Here is a 13,859-nt window from a genome sequence, read left to right on the forward strand (position 1 = left end):
AAATATAACAACTTAAAAACACAAAACTTAATCACATCAACACAAAGTAGAGTTCCAAATAATACAAAATTCATCAACCTAAAGTAGAGATGCAAGAAAAAATATATAAACAAATCCACCAAAAGTGGAGAGAGAGAGAGAGAGAGAGAGAGAGAGAGAGAGAGAGAAAACCTTTTGTGTGTAGGAGAACTATGTACAAAATGAGGAATAGAATTGTAAATTTGCAGTAAGACGAGGGGAATAAGAAAAGCAATAAAATAAAGAAAGATAAAGGGATAAAGGAAAAATGATATTAAAGCAAATAGTAGTGGGAAGATGAAAAGGTAAAAGAAATGGGAAAAATTGGAGAAAGTATACTAATAAGTTGGGAAATTAATAAGAAAAAAATTAAAAATAAGAGAGAGATTTTTGAAAATGGGTGGATGATATGGCTGTTGATGTAGCTCAATAGAAGAGCAGCAATAATAAATGCTATACTTCAACGTTTAGTTTAGTTATAAATATAGATGTTTATAAAAAATGATTTTGATTAGTATCACGGTAACAACATACCCTCCAAAAAAAGAAAAAAACCAACAACATAAATTAAGAATAAGTACATTAATAAATTTATTACACACCAAAGGTTTTGGCACATTACTTACATAAACAACATCTGGCATCGATCTGCAATATTAAATTAATTGCAATGTCCAACCATAACATGTGATAATGCTTATTTCAATGGCTTCTACCATGATTATTTAAATACTACTTGCTGATTAGATTTTCAGCATATTGGACTTAATTAAGAAACTACTAGTTATTCTCTCCTTTCAGTTCACTTGAGGACTATTCATGCTCCATGCATTGAGATTCTCTATGGTAACACTCTCTGTCCCGTTGTTAAATGCATATAAGTGAGCGTTATTGAAGACTGCAAGTGTAGGATAAACCCTTGATAAGATGCATGTTTTTCCTCCAGCTCCGAAACTTTCCACAACGGAATGATCAATCTGTAGCACATTTACAACTCAAACATTCAAAGAGAGAGAGAGAGAAACAAAGATTTTAATTAACCCTTATCATGTTTATGAGAGGGCTTACCAAACTCCTTAGAGAAAGCTTCCTGTCCGTTAAATCCACATTTACAAAGCCTGCAAATGATGGTTTATATAGTCCATCCATCAAAGAGGAACTATATATACACGAAAACAAAAACAAAAAAAAAAAAAACAAATAGAAACCATGTCAAAAGGGTAAAATATTTATTTTATACATTAAATATATGTATAATCTTTCTTACAATATATAGATCCCACAATTGTGTCAAGTCTATATACTATGAGGGGAGAATGTATATATCTACATACTAAAAAGCAGCTTAAACCATTAATCACACAAACCTTCTAGCATCAGAGCACATGAGAACTACGTGCTTCTTTGGAGCTTTGAAAAGTCTAAAGAAGACAGGAGTGTATTCCTCTAGATGACTTGAAGCTAATGTCAACAACCCAAATGGCCCAACCCCACCTTGAACTTTTGAACCCTTTAGGCCACAGAGATCTTGTGACCCAACTAGCATCAAATTCCTCAGCGTTGTCCAAACTCTTCGGCAACAAGAAGGTAACCTCAACATCGACCTGTGGAAACATCAATAACAATAATCACTATAAATGAATTGTGTTTGACGCTTAATGAAGTAATCAATTTGTACCATAATAATGTAATGATTTTGTCATCATATTATAAACAAAAAATGCGAATGACACAATTTTTTCACAATCTTCACCACAACTTGTTATGGTGACAAATTATGAAGCAACAATAGTGCAATTACTTTTATTATAGATCAATCACAATTGATTAAATCAATAATTATGAAAAAAAGTCATGATAAAATTTGTGTCACTAAACTTGTCTGAGCAAAAATACAATGTAAGTAACAAACCTGTGCAGCAGTTATTCCTTTAATTTCAACATGTTCTCCCTTTTTGATCTGTTGATTGTTTATATGAACTTTATTTCCTCTAAGAGTTTCTAATTCTTCGACAGACCATTGTAACACTTGTTTCCCACTATTGTCAAGCCACACTATCCTCGGAATGGCCTGCAACAATTCCAGTAAAATATCAATTTTGTAAGTAAAAATTGGGCCTATCAACAACAAAGTCTTAATCCCGAATCCCAAAATAGAATCAAGTTACTAAAATTCTACATTATTATTACCTGAATTCCGGCCCATCCTTTTTCAACATCATTTTTAATTGAGTCGGACTCATTAGCCCAACCCGACAAAATCCTTCTCTTCTTCCCAGCATCAAAGAATGACTTTGAGGCATAAAATTTTCCATAATCATATCGCAGACCATCCCAACCATCAACCGAAGTGTTATCTGGTACATACCTATCTATTTGTGTATGGTATTTTCCAACAGTGTAGTAATCATACCTAGTAACATCAAGGCTCACCTTGAAAACATGCTTTAAATTTGGCCCAACCAAAGAAGTGTCCAACCCATTTTTACCAGACAATGACACGATAAAAATCTGGGCATTCCCACATACCAGTCTTAGCTTTTGAATGTAGAGGATGCTTGGCCTTGACCCAATTCACAAAATCCTTACTCTTATACAAATGGGCTATGCCTCTATTTTTCCTTCTGCTACCCACTACAATCCTCCAATGCCCATCTTTTCCAAACCAAGCTGTTGTTGGGTCACGGAAAGCACTTCCATTGACAATCTCATCAGCTACCACTATTGGGTTGTTCTTGTTGGGCTTAACCCATTCACGGAGATATGGATCAGAGTAGTTTTTTGGGATTGCATAGTTGTGGACTTGTTGATTTTGGGTGTCAATGCCAGTGTAAAGGATAATGGGCTTGTTGCCTGGGAGAATAGTGGCTGAACCAGACCAACACCCATTTTTATTAAAGGGCTTAGTGGGATAAATGATAGGTTCAAGTGCTTCCCAGTTGATCAAGTCCTTTGATACAGAATGGGCCCAAACAATATTGCCCCACACTGCTCCTTTTGGGTTGTATTGGTAGAAGAAATGGTAGAGTCCATTGAAATACATAGGTCCTGTTTGCATTTATATGAGAAAACCACATGAAGCAAGAAAAAAGTTAAGGAGAATACAAATCATTTAAAATGTGAGAAAAGAAAGTTCCTTTGCAAAAACTCACCATTTGGATCTGTTGTTGGTTCATTGTTATGCGCATTTGAACACCCAAGAAAGGGAAAAGACGGGAAGTCAGTGAGTGTGATTAATTATAGTACTTAAAAAACAATTAACAACAGATTTAAGGATAAACACTTGTGTTAATAACCAGGAAAATTGTTGGTAACTAGCAAATTAACAAAACATCAATGTCATGTGTAGAGTCTGCATTGCAATCTGAGTTGGGATTGTGTCTAGTGCATAGATGCATTGGACCCAAGCCATGTCATTGCAATCTATGCACAAAATAAAAAATAAGTATCCATTTAAGAGAAAGCATATGCTATGTAATACTCAATCCAACATTTAAAAATTTTATTTCATTGGTGCACTATATTTTAAATAAAAAAAAATTATCATATTCTAAAACTATCCTCTTAGTATAAACTCAAAAAAAAAAAAAAAAAATGAGTATTAACACCTCAAATAAAATAAATAGTAAGATTTGAAGTTAAAATTTCTATGGTATTGAATTTTTTTAAGTAAAATATATTTTGGAATATATATCAGAATGTAAAGTAGGACAAACAAAAATTTTAAGTTTTTTCGTAATGAAATAAATTGTTCAGATTTTATCGTATCATAAACATTTATACAAAAAATTAATGACACTACTTTATAAGATATGAAAAATTTGAAAGCTTTGTTTAATCATGATTTGAAACCGTTTATAACAAAAAAAAAAATTATAACCAATCTTGAAAATAATTTTTAACATTTTTAAAATACTAACATGGCATTTTTTAAATGTCAAATAAATATTTTTAATATTATTATAATGGTCACGTCAGCTTCATGTCTGGCAGCGGTGCAATTTGTCTGACATGTAGGTTATTTCCATTAGTGAGGTAGGGACTGAAATAAAAAACTATTTTTTAGTTTTGTGGACCAAATAGGAAGAGAAAAATACAGACCAAAATAAAAATTGGCCAAAAATAGAGGGATCAAAATGATATATTTTTTCTTTTATAACAAAAATTTTTTTATAAATAATCTTGAAAATAATTTTTAGTGTTTTTTGAACATTTTTAAAGTTGGTACCAAACAAGTTGTATTGTCTAAGGACTCTAGATTTTTTCCCATAAGCATTAGTATTATAGGGTGTAAAACTCCCCAAATTGCTATTTTAGATCCACACACCCCCTAAAACCACAATTACTCGGTTGGCTAGTGCTAAAATAATTTAGCAACTATGAACAATAGCTTCTTAAAAATATAGGAATTACTGTAGCTTGATGGTAAAACTAAAATATCATATTTTATTTTTGGGTAGAAGAGAGAGATGGGAGGGAAGAGAAAGAAATAGATTTTTTTAAAATATTATTTGGTAGTGTAGTTTATATTTTTTTTATTAGGTTGTATGTAAAAATAAAAAATCAGATGTTTAGTATGTTGTAAAGTGAGTTACTAAAATAGATAAAGTAGCTTTTTAGAGTGTAAATTTTTTTTTATAAAATGAATGCTTTAAAAGAAAGAAAAACTAAAAACAATTGTTTGATTTCATATTATGTCTCACATGCTAAAATGGAAAGGAATTACTGTAGCTTGATGGTAAAACTAAAATATCATATTTTATTGTTGGGTAGAAGAGAGAGATGGGAGGGAAGAGAAAGAAATAGATTTTTATTATTATTATTTGATAGTGTAGTTTATATTATTTTATTAGGTTGTATGTAAAAATAAAAAATGAGATGTTTAGTATGTTTTAAAGTGAGTTGTTAAAACAAATACAGTAGTTTTTTAGAGTGTAAAATAAATATATATTTTTTTCAAAACTGAATGCCCTTAAAGAAAGAAAAACTAAAAACAAAAACTTCGATTTCATATTATGTATCATGTGTTAATTTTGAGAAGGACAGGGTACACCTAAAATTTTGATAGGATTCTCATCTCCATCATCAATAACCACTCAAAAGTCAAAAGAGCACTGAGCTTGCACGAATAATAGATGTGATATTATGTAGTACACATAAGGGAGAGGGAAATGAGTTTTAACACAAAGACATATCACAAGTACTCTACTCAAAAGTTATAATAACTTTTAGGAGAGGATGTGACAAGTTATACTACACACAATACACTCTCTTAAGCAATATGAGACAAATACCCATTCTTTTTTTTCATTTTCTTTTTGAGAAACAAAAATACACACACAAGGGAAAGGGAAATGAGTTTTAACACAAAGGTATACCATAACTTTACTCAAAAGTCATTATATTTAGGTCAAATTTTCTAAAACACCCTTATTAATGAAATTATATTTATACTTTTTGTGGATCTAGCTTAACATCTTTTTTACCTTTTTACAGCAAGTGGAAGAGTATGTAGCTTAACATTTTATTACGTTAAATTTAAAAAAAAAAAAATTAATAATGAATATATTCTTCAAAATTAATAACTTCATAAACATTAAAAAAGGGAAAAAAAATGATAAAATCTTCTGTGAAAGAAAAGAAAGAAGAAAATTAAATAGAAAGAGAAAAAGGCAAAACTTAACATGAAAAAGATGATGATATCGATCACAACAGTAAACAGCTATGGGTTGAAATTGATAAATCAATACTTGGTCTATTTAATGTGTAAAATAGAGCTCGGCAAATCAACTATCAATTGATATAATAGGCACCAAAGGAGAGAGACAGCAACATTTTTTTTTTCTTTTCCCTTGAGAGGTTTCTAATAGGTTTTTAACAAATTTTTAAATAAAAACTATTACCATAAGTAAAGAAATAAATATCAGTTATTTCTTGTTTTAAAAATCAATTGAATAATTATTATATTACAGTATTTTTGTATCAAAAGTACATACTCTTATCATATTCCAAAAGCGGCAGTATTCCAAAAATTGCATGATGAAAACATAGCGAAAGTTTTATAGTTTCTTTCGAAAATATGAAAAGAAGTTACCGTTCATCCAGTGCTTAGGAGGTTGAAAGTGGAACCTAGTTCTGTGAATTTGTTTCACTTCCACAGCACTAAGAGACTGAAACTCTGGGTAAACCTTGTGAGACGCCTTGACTACAACATTGTTGCATTCCAAGCAAAGAGAGCAAAGAAAGAATAAAACAGAAAGAAACTTGGAAATATCCATTATCAAAGAAGAACAGAAGAAAGAATAAGAATTGTGTGAGTAGAAAGAGGCTAGCGAAGAGTTCTATATATAGATTATAGAGGGCTAGAGAGAGAAGGCGATGCATGGTAGATGTAGAAAATAACAAGGATTTTTTTATTTTTTGTGGATCCCAAGAAGGATTGGTTTTTGGCTAAGGAGTTTTATCTTGTTTTCCGTGCCAAAAACAAAAATACAATCGTAGTAGAAGATAGTAATAATATTGTATATATAGTTATATACATTAATACGTTGTAATAATGGTATTTAAATTTGGAGAATATTATTTTATAAAGTAAAAATTTAAGTTTTGGAATTTTCTAAGTGAAATTTGAAATTCAGTATTTTCGATCGGTCGAAACTTTTGCTCAATTAATCAAAATTATGAAGAAAATAATCCTGAAATCACTTGATGGTTCGATCACTATTCAATTCCTATTCGATTGATCAAAAAGAACATTCGATCGATGCTCAATTCCTCTCAACTGATCAAAACTTGAAAAATTGAATTTTCTGTAGAATTTTCTAGTAACTGTTCTGAACGTTTGAAAATGTTTCAAGCATTGTGAACGGTTTTATGAAACATTTTAACTCTCCATAGATGTCTTTTGGTGAAAAAAAAACCCTATGGCTATAAATAGAGACTTATGTTCACTTGAAAAATAACACAAAAAACACAACAACTTTGTTATATCCTGTGGTCATTCTCCAAAATTGCTATCTGTAAAACCTAACAACTTGGTTGTATCCTAGGGACAAGTTTGCGATAACCCTTTAGTAACAATTGTGCCTCCAAGTTATTGTCTAAGGAATTAAAATCATATTGTGCCTTCAAGTTATCTATTTTTTGTTTGTCTTTTGTGTTAACATTGTTCTTCCATTATTACTTTCTGTATTATCCCCAACAAATAATAATAAGGATAAATTTTGGTTTAAACATATTTAGAGTTAACTTTTCTACCCACTACATGACAAAGTGTATGTTTAGATTAGTTGTTTTAAAAAGTGTTTTTTTTAAACATTGCGATATAGGTGAGCATTTGGATAGAGTTGATCTCAAATTTTTGTTTTGGTTGTAAATTACCAAAGGGTTTAATTTGTTTCACACAATTTTATACACACTCACAAAAACAATTGAAATAGTGACTTAAAATCACGATCTCCAATTATAAACACTACTTGTTGCCAAAAAGGATACAACTATATTGTTAGGCTTCTTTTGTCATCTTCTAAGACATAATAATAATATTTTTTATTTAATAGTGTAATGGCTTCTTATAAATAATAAGGTACACTCACATTCTTTTTTTTTTTTTAATAGAAGGGTAAAATTTTATTGAGGAAAATTACGAGTGTAATAGGACGGGCATCGCAACAAAATAACAATTAAATGATTCGTATAAAATCTAGCTGACCACATTAAGCCTCCTAATGGAGAAAATTGTACAATGAAGAGATGGAACCCATTGTACCATGACAAACTTATATCATGTGAATCATGTGCATTAATTAAACACCAAAGGTTCTGCCATAGTAGTATATTACATAAATAAACATCATCATGCATCTACAATGTTAATTGGAATTCCCAACTATCATCAACGAGAAAATTCTTATTCAATTGGCTTCTACTGATTTTTTTTTTCAGCATAATTAAGAAACTACTAGTTCTTCTCTCTTTCAGTTAATTTGAGGTCTCTTCATGCTCCATGCACTGAGACTCTCTATGGTAATACTCTCTTTCCCGTAATTAAATGCGAACAAGTGAGCATCATTGAGGCTTGTGAATGTAGGATAAACCCTTGATGTGATGCATGTTTTTCCTCCAGCTCCGAAACTTTCCACAACAGAATGATCAATCTGCAGTAGAACATTTACAACTCAATCATTTAGAGAGAAAAACAAAGATTTAACCCTTACCATGTTTAGACTAAATAACACACCCTTAAAGTTCTAGATTGTTTTCATTTTAGTTCATAAAGTTTGATTGTGTATTCGGAATGTTCATTTTTACAAAATTAAAGGATCAAAAATGAAAACTACTTAAGGTTGAATTTATTCTTATGTCTATGAGAGGGCTTACCAAACTCCTAAGAGAGAGCTTCCTATCTGTTAAATCCACATCTACAAAGCCTGCAAATGATGGTTTATATAGTCCACTCCTCACAGAGGAACTATATACAAGCAAACATATAGAAACCAAGTCAAAAAGGGTGACAAGAGGAGATGCAAAAAATTACTATACTACTCTAAAAGGCAGCTAAATTAACCAATAATCACACAATTACCTTCTTGCATCAGAGCACATGAGAACTACATGTTTCTGTGGAGCTTTGAAAATTCTAAAAAAGACAGGAGTATATTCCTTTAGATTTTCTGAAGCTAATGTGAACAACCCAAATGGCCCAACCCCGCCTTCAACTTTTAAGCCCTTTAGAGCACAGACATCTTGTGCATTTACCCAGCTAGGATCAAATTGCTCGGCGCTGTCCAAGCTCGACGGCAACAAGAAGGTAACATCAACATCAGCCTGTAAAAACATCAATTACAATGATCACTAAAATGAATCGTGTTCAGTGTTGATTGAAAGGAATTGATTTGTACCATAATAATGTAATGATTTGCTTGTAAAAGAAAAATGCCGACTGTTTTTTTTACAATCTTATCCAAAACTTATTAAGGTGATAAATTATGAAGCAACATCAGTACTATATGGTTCAATCAATAATATCACTTTTATAATATATCGATCACAATAAGTTAAATCAACCGATGTAAAAATAAATAAATAATAAATAAAAATAAAAAAGACGAGAGAAAAATATTGTGTCACATTTAAGTAGCAAACCTGGATAGCAGTTATTCCTTTAATTTCAATTTTCTCTCCCATTTTGAGCTTTTGATTTTTTATTTGAACTTTATCTCCTCTAAGAGTTTCTAATTCTTCGATAGGCCATTGTATCAATTGTTTCCCACTACTGTCAAGCCACAACTCCCTTGGAATAGTCTGAAACAATTCCAATAAAACATCACATTTGTAAGTAACTTGTTAGCAACTGTTTATATATATAAGTATTTGTCACAACAACAACATAATCTTAATCCCAAAATAATATAAAATATTAGTGTTACCTGAATTCCGGCCCATCCTTTTGCAACATCATGTTTAGCTGTGTCGGATTCATTGGCCCAACCCCACAAAATCCTTCGGTTCTTGTCAACATCAAAGAATGTCTTTGAGGCATAAAAGTTTCCATAGTCATATCTCAGCCCACTCCAACCATCTACTGAAGTATTATCAGGTACATACCTATCTATACCTTGATGATATTGTCCAACAGTGTAGTACTCATACCTTGTAAGGTCAAGGCTCACCTTCAAAACATACTTTATATCTGGCCCATCAAAGGAAGTGTCTACTCCATTTTTACCATTCAATGAAACTGGGAAAAAATCTGGGCATTCCCACATACCTGTTTTATCTTTTGAATGTAGAGGGTGTTTGGCTTTAACCCAATGCACAAAATCCCTACTCCTGTACAAGTATGCTATGCCTCTATGTTTCCTTTTGCTACCCACTACAATTCTCCAAAGCCCATCTTTTCCATACCAAGCTGTTGTTGGGTCACGGAAAGCACTTGCATTGACACTTCTACCAGGATCAACTATGGGGTTGTCTTTGGGCTTAACCCATTCACGGAGATATGGATCAGAGTAGTTTTTTGGGATAGCATAGTTTTGGACTTGGCGATTTTTGGGGTCAATTCCAGTGTAAAGAATAACAGGCTTGTTGCCTGGGAGAATTGTGGCTGACCCAGACCAACACCCATTTATATCAAAGTGATCAGTGGGATAGATGGCAGGCTCAAGTGGCTCCCAGTTGATCAAGTCCTTTGATACTGAATGGGCCCAAACAATGTTGCCCCACACTGCACCTTTTGGGTTGTATTGATAGAACAGATGGTAGAGTCCATTGTAATACATAGGCCCTGTTTGCATTCAAATGAAAAACACATAAAGCCAAGAAAAAAAAGAAGAAGTTAAAAGGGGGTGAATAAGAATACAATGATTTATAGGATATGAAAGAAGAAAGTTCATTAGCAAAGACTCACCATTAGGATCTGTTGTTGGTTCATTGTTATGCGAATTTGAACACCCAAGAAAAAGAAAAGAAGTCAGTGACTGTGAGTAATTATAATACTTAATAAGCAATTAGAGACAGAGTTAAGGGTAAAACACTTGTTAATGACCAGAAAAAAGTTATTGGTAACTAGCAGATTAACAGGACATCAATGTCATGGAGAATATGAATTTTAATCTTTCACAAAATAACAATTAAGTTTCCACAATTATTGAAATCTACATAAACAAAATTTTCAGAATCAGTTGTGGATCTATGTGATAATAAATAACTATTTATTACCTTATCATTTGTTAAAAAATGTTGAATAGGTAACAATCTGATTAGATAAAAATCTTCAGTACCTAACACAATCTGACCATTTATTGTATCTTAATCATGGTTAATGCATTCTTTTTGGCCACCATAGCAGCAAAGTGATTAGAATGTTCATGTAGAGAGCACTGTACCAATATTACCCGTAAACAATTATATTAACATGCATTCAGACAAAGGAAGAATATTGCCTTTCGAATTCGAGCTAAGGCCACAAATTGTGTCAAAACTTATAAAGGTTTCCACTAGCTTATAGATGGGATAAATTATACCCAAGTGTGCCCCAACCAAACCAAACCAAAGAGAATATAATAGTACCAACTAATGTTGAATAGGTACAATACAACAACAAAATAACAAAGTGACCCAGACCATTAAATGTTATGGAACAGTCCAAAATGAAAAGGAATCAATAAAATAACATCTGCGGGTCCAATGAAGCCACTTTATTAAAAGGGTCCAGTTAATGTGTACCATAAGGGTACATATTAAACCATCTATTTAGGAAACATTTTCTCGAAAATTGAAAAATTTGTCAATACCTTTTCAATTCTCGAGAAAAAATTTTCTAAAAATGAAAATTATTATATACTCTTAGGGCACACATTAGTAAAATCCTTATTAAAAATATAGAATGACATTGGAATGTGCTTCATCCTTCAAGAACGTACATGAGGAAGGGTAGGTTTGAACTAAAAACTTAAATTCTCTGAAGGAAGGGAACTACTTTGAACCATAAGGTTATTCACAAATGCAATGCATGTTAAATTTTTCCTCCAAAATATGTTCTGAAATTTTAAAAAACTGTACATAAAAGGTAAAAACTAAAAATTTAACAAGAAAATTGGTCTCAATCACATTCTAAATTAGAGAAACATATAAATATCTTCATTCCATATTCGTATATAAATTCAAATGTTTCAATCAAAACTTTTATATATAAATTCAAAATTTTCAGTCAAAAAATTTTATATAAATTCAAATGTTTCTATCAAAAACTTCTAAAAATAGTAGGTTATATTCCAAAGAGTAAAAAGCAATGTCAGAGGCACAAAATTTCATAACTTTTTTTATATACAACTCATTGAGTCAATAAAACTAATTAAAATTCACTACTAACATTATTTTTATTGTATACCTATCAAAACCTCTCAACTCAATTTAGAAAAAAAAAAATTTGTAAAATTTATTGTGTAATTAAGTAGAGACTTGTGTTGTATTCCAAACGTTGCTTGATATAAATATAAAACCAATTCAAAAAATTCTAGACTAATCCAATGTAATATAAGCATAAACACATAGGCATTAGCAGGGGTGGAACTACCCTTGGACACTAAATTTTTTAAAAAAAAATATTATTATATATATGTATATTAATTTTAGCAATTTTATTCTATAAAATTACATTTTATTTTCCTTTAACAATATCATTGATTCTTTTAAGAATAAGGCTATATTCACAAACTTTTTTATAACATTTTTACAAACCTTTCTGGTAGCAAATTCTTATTAGTTCCTATATAGGTACACCACTCACATCATTTTTTTAGTTACTAGTAACCCCTTATTACATAAGTAATTTATAAAAAAAACTTGCAGTTCTAGCATTTTCCTCATTTTAGTGACCATAAAAAAATTTATAGATCTAATATCTAAAACAAAATATACAAGGCCCCCCCCCACAAAAAAAAAAAAAAAAAAAAGCACAGCAACAAAAATTACTAGTAAAACTTAAAACAAAATTAAGCTCAATTAACTAATTTTATCCAAAATAAATAATCCTGCCCTTTAGAAAATTCTAAACAAAAATAATTTTGTTCTTACCTACAAAAGTAAGAGAATCAAAAATCACTGCACACAACAACCAACAGTAAAATTGCCCCCCTAACTCAAAGTTCTGACTCTGTCCCTGGGCATTAGCCCAATGTAATATAAGCATAAACATTGATGAAACGACATATAAAAAAGCAGGACCCCTTGACTTCTCAAAAATACTTTCCCTCTTATATTTTGGGTTTAAAAAATGAATTTAAATGATCTAATTATTCTTATACCACAATAGCATGCATATTCTAGAAATATATAAGTAAATCTTGTTAATAAAATTCTTTTTAATTTTTTAGAAAATTAGAGATACTGTTAGGAAAAAAAAAAAAAAAGGTTAAATGTGGTTTGTTATAGGTAAGAAAATAGCATTGTTTAAATTATGTTACAAATATGTGTATAAAGGTTATTCTTTGGATTTAATTTTTTTTGTATATATTTATTTTGACCCTTAAAGAAATTTTCTGGCTTGCCATTCCAGCACAATTATACAAACGTAAGACAAACAAAGGGGTAAAACAAAACAAAACCATTCTTCTGGAATTCAGAAACTGAAACACTTGGCATGCAAACAAAGAAACCGAGATAGAAAAGAAAAAGGAATCGAAAGTTGAAACCATAAACAAAAAACCATAGCAAAAGCTTTGTACTTTCTTTCTAGAATATGAAAAGAGAGTACATACCGTTAATCCAGTGCTTAGGAGGCTGAAAGTGGTACCCAGTTCTCTGAATTAGATTCAGAGTCTCAATACTTTGACTCGTTTTCTCAGAATGCAGAGACTGAAACTCTGGATAAACCTTGTGCGATGCTTGGACAGCAACACAAAGAGAGAAAAGGAATAGCAAAACTGGAAGAAACTTCGCCATGTCCATTATCAAAGGAAACAGAGAGAATAGAGACGCTTGGAAAGGTCACTAACTATATATATACATTAGATAGAAGAGAGAGAAAGAGAGAGATAAGGCGGTGGTAGATGTTGAAAATAACAAGGATTGGTTTTGGATTATTGTTGGGATAAGCACTTTTAATTAGCCTAGCGGTTTATTTTTATCCTAGTACTACTAGGAAAAAACTTCTTCTCCTGTTTATGTGGGATTTTTATCTTGTTGGTTTTCCACGTACCAAAAACAAAAAAAAAAACTACAATTATAGTTGCAGTAGAAAACTAGATTTTTTTTTTTTATAGATCTAAAATATTTTCATAATAAAATTCAAAATAAGAGTCTGTTTAGGGATTTTAATTTGAATCCACCATTGAAATTAA

At 31.0% G+C, this 13,859-nt stretch overlaps 1 protein-coding gene and 1 pseudogene across 1 annotated transcript; both read right to left on the reverse strand.

Annotated features, from left to right (window-relative positions):
- Positions 1–815: 815 nt before the first annotated feature.
- LOC115953609 lies at positions 816–6,296 on the reverse strand (annotated as a pseudogene).
- A 1,500-nt stretch (positions 6,297–7,796) lies between these two features.
- LOC115952365 (beta-fructofuranosidase, insoluble isoenzyme 1-like) lies at positions 7,797–13,529 on the reverse strand. Its single transcript, XM_031069521.1, has 7 exons — positions 13,278–13,529; positions 10,427–10,435; positions 9,447–10,303; positions 9,163–9,321; positions 8,603–8,844; positions 8,398–8,488; positions 7,797–8,174 (listed from the first exon to the last, which is right to left on the reverse strand). The coding sequence occupies exons 1-7, from the start codon at positions 13,465–13,467 to the stop codon at positions 7,995–7,997; spliced, it is 1,728 nt and encodes a 575-aa protein (XP_030925381.1). The 5' UTR covers positions 13,468–13,529; the 3' UTR covers positions 7,797–7,994.
- Between the last annotated feature and the right edge of the window lie 330 nt (positions 13,530–13,859).

Source organism: Quercus lobata, chromosome 7 (assembly GCF_001633185.2).
Source record: "Quercus lobata isolate SW786 chromosome 7, ValleyOak3.0 Primary Assembly, whole genome shotgun sequence".
In the NCBI taxonomy this organism is placed as follows: Eukaryota; Viridiplantae; Streptophyta; class Magnoliopsida; order Fagales; family Fagaceae; genus Quercus; species Quercus lobata.